General features: G+C 38.5%; 1 protein-coding gene across 1 annotated transcript in view; it reads left to right on the plus strand.

Annotated features, from left to right (window-relative positions):
- The window catches only part of DNAH12 (dynein, axonemal, heavy chain 12), a 225301-nt gene that overhangs the window by 191423 nt on the left and 23921 nt on the right, over positions 1 to 9957 (plus strand). The window contains exons 59-63 of the mRNA XM_006892286.1: positions 2415 to 2573; positions 2737 to 2881; positions 8717 to 8867; positions 9080 to 9333; positions 9548 to 9688. Of these exons, the coding sequence (XP_006892348.1) occupies positions 2415 to 2573; positions 2737 to 2881; positions 8717 to 8867; positions 9080 to 9333; positions 9548 to 9688 (850 nt within the window). The remainder of the gene's footprint in view (positions 1 to 2414; positions 2574 to 2736; positions 2882 to 8716; positions 8868 to 9079; positions 9334 to 9547; positions 9689 to 9957) is intronic.

Here is a 9957-nt window from a genome sequence, read left to right on the forward strand (position 1 = left end):
TGGTGCTGGAGAAGAGTATTGAGAATACCATGGACTGCTAGGAAAACAAACAGATTTGTCCTGGAAAGGGTTAAACCGGGTGGCTCCTTAGAGACAAAGATTCTGAGGCTCCGTCTTACATACTTTGGACATGTTGTGAGGAGAGAGCGGTCCTTGGAGAAGGACATCATGCTTGTTGGGAGGGTGGAGGGACAGCGCAGGAGGGCAAGGCCCCCTATGAGGTGGATTGATTCAGTGACTGGGATAATCAAGATGGGAGTGTCAGAGACATTAGGATTGGCACAGGACAGAGCAGAGTTTAGGGCTGTTGTACATAGGGTCGCTATGAGTCGCAAGCGACTTGACGGCACATAACAACAACAACATTGCATATTTGGTATTTCAATCAAAGAAACTAGTGTATCATCCATTTCTTTCGTGGTTTCATTTCTGTCTATGACAACTTGCCATTTTCTGTATCATATACATCTTCTATTATTTATTCCTAGCAAATGTCACTGATTTTCTCCTGGCAAGTTGACCCCATGTTATAACATCCCTCTGTAGTTGTTGTTAGGTGAGATCAAGTTGACTGCAATTCGCAATGATCCTCTGAACAACAGATCAGAACTTCGCCTTATCCTCCTTCTTTCTCACCTTCCAAATAAAGGAAAAAAATTAGAAAATGTTAAAAAAATAAAAATTATTTGCTAATTCAGCATTCATTAATGATTTTTAAAAATCTCTTAATGAACTAATATAAAGGAACAACAAAAAATTCTTTATAAAAGCCCAGAGTAAACATCAGTCTTAATGATGGTATACTAAAAGCTTTTTCTTTTACCTTTTCCTTTTCTTTTTTGCTATTTGATTACTAAAGTAACTGCTCTTTTGTTAAATAACAAAGATTTCTAGGATTTCAGCCTTTTGATAGTTGTATAGACGTGCCTTTTGATTGAAAGTGTGGTCATTTTTTAATGTTCTAGATATGTTGAGTGCATGATATATATGTATTAACTAACTCAACTTTATTAATCTTACACCATCCATTATTTAGTCTGATTTATCAGTTACTGAGAAAATGTGTTCAAATTCCCCACTATGATTGTGAATTTATCTTTTTTTAGTTTGGTCATATTTTGTGTTATATATATTGAGGTTATGCTATTAGGACCATACACATAGACTTACCACAGTTACTCAGACATTATATTAGTTAGAAGTATTAAAAGATAATCTCTGTAAAGATTTTCTCCCTGAAGTTTCCTTTTTGTAGTAATGATACAGCTATATTGTTGTTGTTATGTGCCTGCGAGTTGCCTGTGACTCAGAGCAACATTATATATATTAGTTCTGAAACTTACCCTCTTCTGAGCCAATCTCATTGTCTCTGACAGACCTAATCCCATTCCTCCAGTCACTGAGTCAAACCATCTCATCCTGGGTCTTCCTCTCCTGTGCTGTCCCTCCACCCTTCCAAGCATGATGTCCCTCTTCAAGGACTGGTCCCTCCTGGCCATGTGCCCAAAGTATGTGAGACAGAGCTTCAGAATCTTTGCCTCCAAGGAGCAGCATAATTTCACCCTCTACAGTCCTGGCAGTCCATGGTCTGTTCAACACTTTTCTCCAGCATCACAACACAAAGACATCAATCCTTCTTGTATCATCTTTAGTTATTGTCCAGTTCTCGGATGCATAGCAAGTAATTGTGAAGACTGTGGCCTGATTCAGGTGCACCTTAGTCTCCAGACTGATACTTTCCCCTTTAACTTGTTATTTATAAGGTATATCTTTTTTTTCATGCTTTATTTTCAATATTTTGTCGTTTGCCCTTAAGATGTACTTTTTTGAAAGCAGTTTAAATCCACCAGCCATTCTATGAAGGAAAGATCTGGAAGTTTGCTTCTGTTAAACTGTAGAGATTTTGGAACCCCTGAAGGCAGTTCTAGTCTGCCCAATTATAGAGTCACAGTGAGATGGAATTGACTCTACATATAAATAGGGCAGTCGTCATACAGCAGCCTTTACACTAAGAGTCTCTCTATTACTGCTGGCATGCTGGTTTCAACTCGTAGCTGACCCTCCACAAGGCTGTTTATCACACGGGAGGAGAGTGCCTATCTTTCTCCCATGTATCTCCCAGGAGATTAAAATTGCCAAAGAGTGGCCTTTGGGTTAGAGTACAGCTCTAAAGCTTATACCAATAGGCTGTCACAGGACTCATCTCACGTGTGTTCCTTCCTTCAAGGATCCAAGTTCTGCACTGCCTGATATAGTTCCCCGTAATAGTGATTTTCTTCATTTTGTTAGGTTTTCTAGTTGTTTACAGCAGGAAGCTGTATTCAGTCCTGTTTATATTGTCTTGGCTAGAAGCACAAATTGACCTAATTAGGTTTTATGATCAACAATATCTAACAATCTTCTTGAAACTACAGGGCAAAGAAAGAGATCGAATACCAGGAACTAATGTTTCTTTTAACTGGAGGAGTAAGTCTTAAGAGTGCTGAGAAAAATCCCGATCCATCCTGGCTGCAAGATAAAAGCTGGGAAGAAATTTGTCGTGCAAGTGAATATCCTGCCTTCAAAGGACTAAGGTAATTCTTTAAATCTGATGGTGAAGCACTGAATAGTGATAAATAATTTATACTCTAATGAATTTTAAATCATTAGATTATACCTGTATTTTTTTTATCTCCTTGTCCAGTCTTTTCCTTTTTCCCCCAATGAAAAGAATGATTATTAAGCTTTCATCCGTAGGGATCACTTTTCTGAAAATATCAATGGATGGCGGGAAATCTATGACTCTAAAGAGCCACACAATGCTAAGTTTCCACCACCACTGGATACAACACTAAATGAGCTGCAGAAAATCATAATTCTTCGGTGCTTAAGACCTGATAAGGTAAAAGATATTTGGAACCCAGATAATTATCAGTGTATGAAATAACAGGTTGTGCTCCTATCAGGTTCTTTAACCCTCACTTCGGATGTTTGCAGCTGATGATCCAGCTTTGATTTCTCTGAGCCTTTTGGACCTTTGAGTTTATCGTTTTTCCCAAATGGGAACATTTTTTCTACTATTATTTTTCAAATATTTTTGGCACCCCTATCCAGGATTTTCAGGGAGCTCTAGTGGCCTAGTTTGTAAGAAATTGCTCTGCCAACACTGTACTCTGTCCACTATTTTTACGTGTGTGTGTGTGTGTGTGTGTGTGTGTGTGTGTGTTTCAGTGCTTCAATTAGAGTTTCTATTATCATTAAATTGTCTGATTTCTTATTTAGTACACTCAGTCACTGTACCAGAAAGAAGTGGCTGACATAGAAGAATTTCGTGTAACAACATATGCACAGGAGGCCCTGGTGATGAAGGAGGAAGTTCAGGCTGCTCTGAAGGAATTGGCAAGAAACAAGGACCCAGAAATTGATGGAATGCCAATTGACATATTTCAACAAACAGATGCTGCCCTGGAAGTGCTCACCAGGTTGTGCCAAGAAATCTGGAGGACAACTACCTGGCCAGTTGACTGGAGGAGATACATATTTATTTCCATTCCAAATAAAAGAGAATCTGACAGAAAGTGAAAATTATCAAACTTATATCACATGCAAGCAAGATGCTGTTGAATATTATTGAAAAATGACTGAGACAGTACATTGACAGAGAACTACCAGAAATGCAAACTGGTTTTAGAAGAGGCTGTGGCACTAGAAATGTTACAGCCAATCTTAGGTGAATTTTGGTTGAAAGCAGAGAGTACCAGAGGAATGTCTATCTGTGTTTCATTGACTCTGCAAAAGCATTTGACTGTGTGGATCACAACAAATTTCAACTATCCTTAAGAAGAATGGGAATCCCAGAACACCTGTTTGTGCTCATAGAGAATTTATACCTGGATATGAAAGCAGTCGTAAGAAGAGAACAAGGAAACACTGAGTGGTTCAAAATTAAAAAAGGAGTGCATCAAGGATGTATCCTATCTCCATGTCTTTTCAATCTATATGCAGAACAAATCATTCAGGAAGCGGGATTTTATGAGGAGGAATGTGATATAAGAACTCGAGGAAGACCCATAAACAAATGGCACTCTGCAGACGGCAAAACCTTGCTTGCCAAAACTGAAGAGGACCTGAAGAATTTGCTACAGAAAGTCAAGAACTATAGTTTTCAATATGGATTGACTATCAACATCAAGAAAAGATTCTCACCACTAGCCAATTGGCTAGATGGAGAAGAGATTGAGATTGTTAACAATTACAGCTCACTGGGGTCAATAATCAGTAGCACCCTTGGTACCAGCAGTCAGGAAATCAAGACAAATTGCATTGGGAAACTTGCTGTCAGGGACCTCTCCAAAATGCTAAGGAGCAGTGATGTCAGTCTAGAGAATAAGGTGCACCTGATCCAGGCCATGGTCTTCAGAATTACTTGCTATGCATCAGAGAGCTGAACAATGACTAAGGATGACAGAAGAAGAATTAATGCCTTTGAGTAGTGGTGCTGGAGAAGAGAATTGAACATACACCTTGGACCACAAAGTGAACAAACAGGTCTGTTCTGGAGAAAGTAAAGCCAAAATGCTCCTTGGAGGCAAGGATTTTGAAGATACATCTGACATACTTGGGGCATGTTTCCAAGGAGGGACCAGTCTTTGATGAAGGACATCACACTTGGAAGGGTGGAGGGACAGCACAAGAGAAGACCTAGGATGAGATAGATTGACACAGTAACTGACAAAATGGGGTGTGTTGGAAACAGTGAGACTGGCTCAGGATAGGGCAGGCTTTCAGAGCTGTGGTGCACAGGGTGTTTAATCTACTATTAATCTCATTCAATTTTTTTTTTCATTTCAGCTTTTACATGTTACAGTTTTAGAAATTCCATTTGGTCATTTTTATATCTTAATTTCACTTCTTACTTTGTTCATGCTTTCCTTTCAACTTTTGAGCACAATTATAAAAGTTGTTTTTAAATATTTTCTATAGAATTGGCAGTTGTTGTTTGTTGTTGTTATGTGCCGTTGAATCGCTTGCGACTCATAGGGACCCTATGTACAGCAGCCTTAAACTCTGCTCTGTCCTGCACCAATCATGCTGTCTCTGACATTCCCATCCCGATTACCCCAGTCACTGAATCAATCCACCTCATAGAGAGCCTTCCCCTCCTGCGCTGTCCCTCCACCCTACCAAGCATGATGTCCTTCTCCAAGGACCAGTCTCTCCTCACAACATGTCCAAAGTATGTTAGACAGAGCTTCAGAATCCTTGCCTCCAAGGAGCCACCCAGTTTAACCCTTTCCAGGATGAATCTGTTTGTTTTCCTAGCAGTCCATGGTATTCTCAATACTCTTTTCCAGCACCACAGCTCAAAGGCATCAATTCTCCTTCTGTCCTCCCTAGTCATTGTCCAACTCTCTGATGCATAACAAGTGATTGCGAAGACCATGGCCTGTATCAAATGCACCTTAGTCTCCAGAGAGACACCATTGCTCTTCAGTACTTTGGAGAGGTCCCAAACAGCAGACTTTCTCATGAATTGGCAGTTAGGTATTTTAAAAACAGCTCTGGTGGCTTAGTGGTAAGTAGTTGTGCTGCCATCCCAGAGGAACACAGTTTGGATCCACCTGCTGCTCCATAAAAGAAAAAGATGGGCTTCCTGTGTTGTTTACTACCTCTGAAAACCCTCTGGAGGGTCAGCTGTGAGTCAGTTCTGACTCAATGATATGTAGCAAAAACATTATAATCATGTTCAAGACTTTAAAAGATAATATGAAGGGAAATAAGAAATATGAACAAAGATCAAGTGGAATTTCTAGAGCTGAACTGACCCAGTAACTGCAACAAATGTGCTTAGGCACAACCAATTGTGAGGATGATGCAGGGTTGGGTAGTAACAATAGTTCACTCTGAGTCACAGCTGACTTGGTGTCACCTAACAACATCAGTCATTTCATATTCTGTTCCCATTTCTATTCACTGATATTTACTGTTTCTTGGCATGTCCAGTAATATTTAACTGAATGCTAGACATTGTAAATGCGATATTGTTGATGGCTTGTGTTTTGTCTCCTTTTAAAGATTGCCACATTCCAATCTGCTAGTTCTGGAGTTAACAATTAACTTTTGTGCGTCAAATCCAGCTCTCACCTGTTTTTGTCCAGTCCTGAGTTAAGAATGACTTTTAGATTTTTAAAGATGGCTTAGGCTAAGTTCTTTAGAGAATTAGAACTAGGGGAAAAATTATTTATATGTATGTATGTATATATATTTTATATATATGCATGTATTTCATATATATATGAAATACATACTAATATAACAAATATGACATAATACGAAGGGAGAGATATTTATTTCAAGAAATGGTTCATATGGCTGTAAACATTTTAAGTCACAAATTCTCCATAAGATGTCAGGCTGGAGATATTTCTTTTGACTCACTTAGCTACAGAGTTGACAAACCCAGATAAACAGTCAGATGAGAAGCTGCTGGCTCACAGACCACAGAGGTTGGCGAATCAGAATCTTGGCATGCAGAGCAATAGGCTGCTGGTCTAAGTATCAAGAACTGGAGGTCAAATGATGATAAAACTGGATGCAAGATTTCGAGTGAGCAAGAGCCTGTGGGCTTTCCCAGAATGTACATTTATATTCCATGCAGTCCATACCCCTGGGGAAACTCCCTTTACTACTTATCCAGTGATTACATCAAATCACATCACAAATGTGATTACATTATATCACAAAATGGAAGAGCATTAGATCATTACACAACTGCCAAACTGCATCATTACTTAATTTCAAAATCGATGTGAATCATAGACCACTAAATTGATAGATCACTTTAACCATGACATATAGAGTTGTATAAAAATAATAAAAATATGCAACACAAATGTTTTAAGTATGTAGCCCATAAATCCCAAAGTATTTACTAACTTGTCCTTTATAGAAATAATATGACAACTCCTATAGTAAGTAGGTAGTTTTTTAAAAGTTCATATTATTCCTTTCAAAGATTATTTTAAAGATTAGGACAGGTCTAAAATAGTCTTTAGTCAATGAATAATTTAGCCCTATCACTAAGATGTACCTTCTTCTCTCCTGTTCCCAAGTGATCAACCCATGACAGGTATTGCCAAACTGCCCTCTGTGAAAGTTGCACCACTCTTCCACAGAAGTGTATGAGAATGTCTGCTCACCCATACATTTGTCTACACAGGATATTGTCAAACTTTTGGATAATTGCTTATATAAGAGATTTTTAAAAAATGACACTAAAAGCATAGTTATAATTTGTGTTTTTCTTTTTATGAATATTATAAAGTAAGGTACTATAACAGTTGTTGTTGTTATGTGCTGTCGAGTTGAGTATGACTCATAGTGATGCAATGCACAGTAGCTCCAAACCTTCCTGCTCTATCCTGAGTCAATCTCACTGTCTCTGACACACTGACCCTCATTACCCCAGTTATTGTGTCATTCCACCTCATTGGGGTCTTTCTCTTCTGCACTGTCCTTCGACCCTTCTTAGAATAATGTCCTTCTCCAAAGACCAGTCTCTCCTGGAAACATGCCCAAAGTATGTGAGATGGAGCTTCAAAATCCTTGCCTCCAAGGAGCAGCTTGGTTTCACCTTCTCCAGGACAGACCTATTCATTTTCTTAGCAGTCCATGTTATGTTCAGTAATCTCCAGCACCACAACTCTAAGACATCAATTCTTCTCCCATCATCCTTGGTCACTGTCCAGCTCTCTGATGCGTAGCAAGTAATTGCGAAGACCATGATCTGGATCAAGTTCACCTTAGTCTCTAGACTGACATCCTTGCTCTTCGGCATTCTGGAGAGGTCCCTGAGAGCAGATTTCTCTAATGCAATTAGTCTTTTGATTTCCTGACTCCTGGTGCCAAGAGTGTTGCTTTGGGAACTGAGCAAACGGAAATTGTTAACAATCTCAATCTCTTCTCCATCCATGATGATGCTGCCATCTAGCGATCTAAAATCAACTCACTGCCTTTGAGTCAGCACTGACTCCTAACTTAGCCTCCCTTGGGCTTTGAGGCTGTATATCACAGAGGAGGAGATTGTCCTTTTTTCTCCTGATGATCAGTTATTCTCTACAGCCCTGAAGGCTGCTGGCTGGGCAGCTCTGCCCTCAAGGTCTTGCAGGGATTCAGGATCCTTCTCTCATTCTCAAGGAGTCCCTTAGAGTGTGGCCTCCCAGCAAGGCTGAAGCTGCCTCACAATCACCACCCCTATTGAGGAGTGGAGAATGTTGACGGAAAACAACACTCCCTTATGAAAATGTTATCGTTGTTACATAATAAAGGTTCCATTTACAGTTCTATGCTTCTAGTTAAAACTAAGACACACAGCCACATCTAGTGAAGAAAGATTGAATGATCTCTAGATTCTTTTACCAAAAAATGACAAAAGAGGGGATCTTTTGCCATTTCTGCTACTTGAAATCAAAGTCTGGGTGTCTCATATGTTTAAGATTCTTTTGTATTTCTTTTTCTGTAAATCATTTATCCCTTTAGCCCATTTTTCTTTCTGATTGTTGAATTTGTTTTTATTCATTCATAGAAGCTTTTCCTATATAAAGGAAAGGAATGAGTTGTCCATGATACACTTCTCTTAATCATTAGACTAATCTTATCCATTTGTGGCTTTCAATAACAAAGTTGTTAACATGAAGTAAAAAGTATTCTAAAGGTCTGTATTTTATGTCTTCAACAGATTACTCCAGCTATAACAAATTATGTAACTGACAAACTAGGGAAAAAGTTTGTTGAGCCTCCACCATTTGATTTGGCAAAGACTTACTTGGATTCAAATTGTACTATTCCCTTGATCTTTGTGCTGTCTCCAGGAGCAGATCCCATGGCTAGTAAGTGGATAGATACTGTAAGCTTTTAGAAATTAATAAGACACCTTGCTCAATGCACATATTTTACATGATTGTAAATCAGTTCATATCATTTTTACAGAGAAAGAATTTTTTTCACCATTTAGCATGTAGGTACTGAAATGATAACACATAGTATGTAATTTTAGAGTTAGTAGTAAGATGGTGTTTTTGTGTGTATGTGCCCATTGTAGGCCTGCTGAAATTTGCAAATGATAAAGCTATGTCTGGAAATAAGTTTCAAGCTATTTCGCTGGGACAGGGGCAAGGACCAGTTGCAACCAAAATGATTAAAGCAGCGTTAGAAGATGGAACATGGGTTTGCCTGCAAAATTGTCACCTTGCTGTCTCCTGGATGCCCATGTTGGAAAAGATATGTGAAGATTTTAACCTTGAAGCCTGTAACTCTTCCTTTAGACTTTGGTTGACAAGTTACCCATCTCCCAAAGTATGTTTCTTTCTCATAGAGTTTAGTACTTTATCTGGTTTTCTGTTCCCTTGTATATTGTTAGCTTTAATAACTAGCCCTGTGAGATTTTAAAAGGATAGCTATTTCTAGAATCTTCTTCCCTGATATCTGTTTTGTAACTTACTCTTAAATAGAGAGAGCCCCAAGAGCTTGAGACCTTGTGTAATGTTCTCTTTTTATTTTCTCCCCTTAGTTCCCAGTGACAATTCTACAGAATGGAGTGAAAATGACAAATGAGCCTCCCACGGGTCTTCGGCTCAATCTCCTTCAATCGTATCTCAGTGATCCAATTTCTGATCCGGAGTTTTTCAAGGGATGCCCTGAAAAGGAACTGGTAATTGGGAACCTGTAAAATATATTTCTACATTGAGAAATTGTGGAAATGTACACTTTGAAAATATTATTTTAATCTTTAGATATTTCCTAAAATGATAGAAGTTGTAATTAACACCCCAGAAATTTAAAAAAATTCACATTATTCATTCATTCTTTCAACAAGGATATATGTTGGGCAATCTTCTAATTACCAGATTTCAAGCAGCTAGAATAAAACAAAAAGCCCAGCATCATAAAGCTTAACTTTTTAAAAACATTTTTTTATTT

The sequence above is a fragment of the Elephantulus edwardii genome, unplaced genomic scaffold (genome assembly GCF_000299155.1).
Source record: "Elephantulus edwardii isolate Elephantulus edwardi_28Jun2011 unplaced genomic scaffold, EleEdw1.0 scaffold00113, whole genome shotgun sequence".
Classification (NCBI taxonomy): Eukaryota; Metazoa; Chordata; class Mammalia; order Macroscelidea; family Macroscelididae; genus Elephantulus; species Elephantulus edwardii.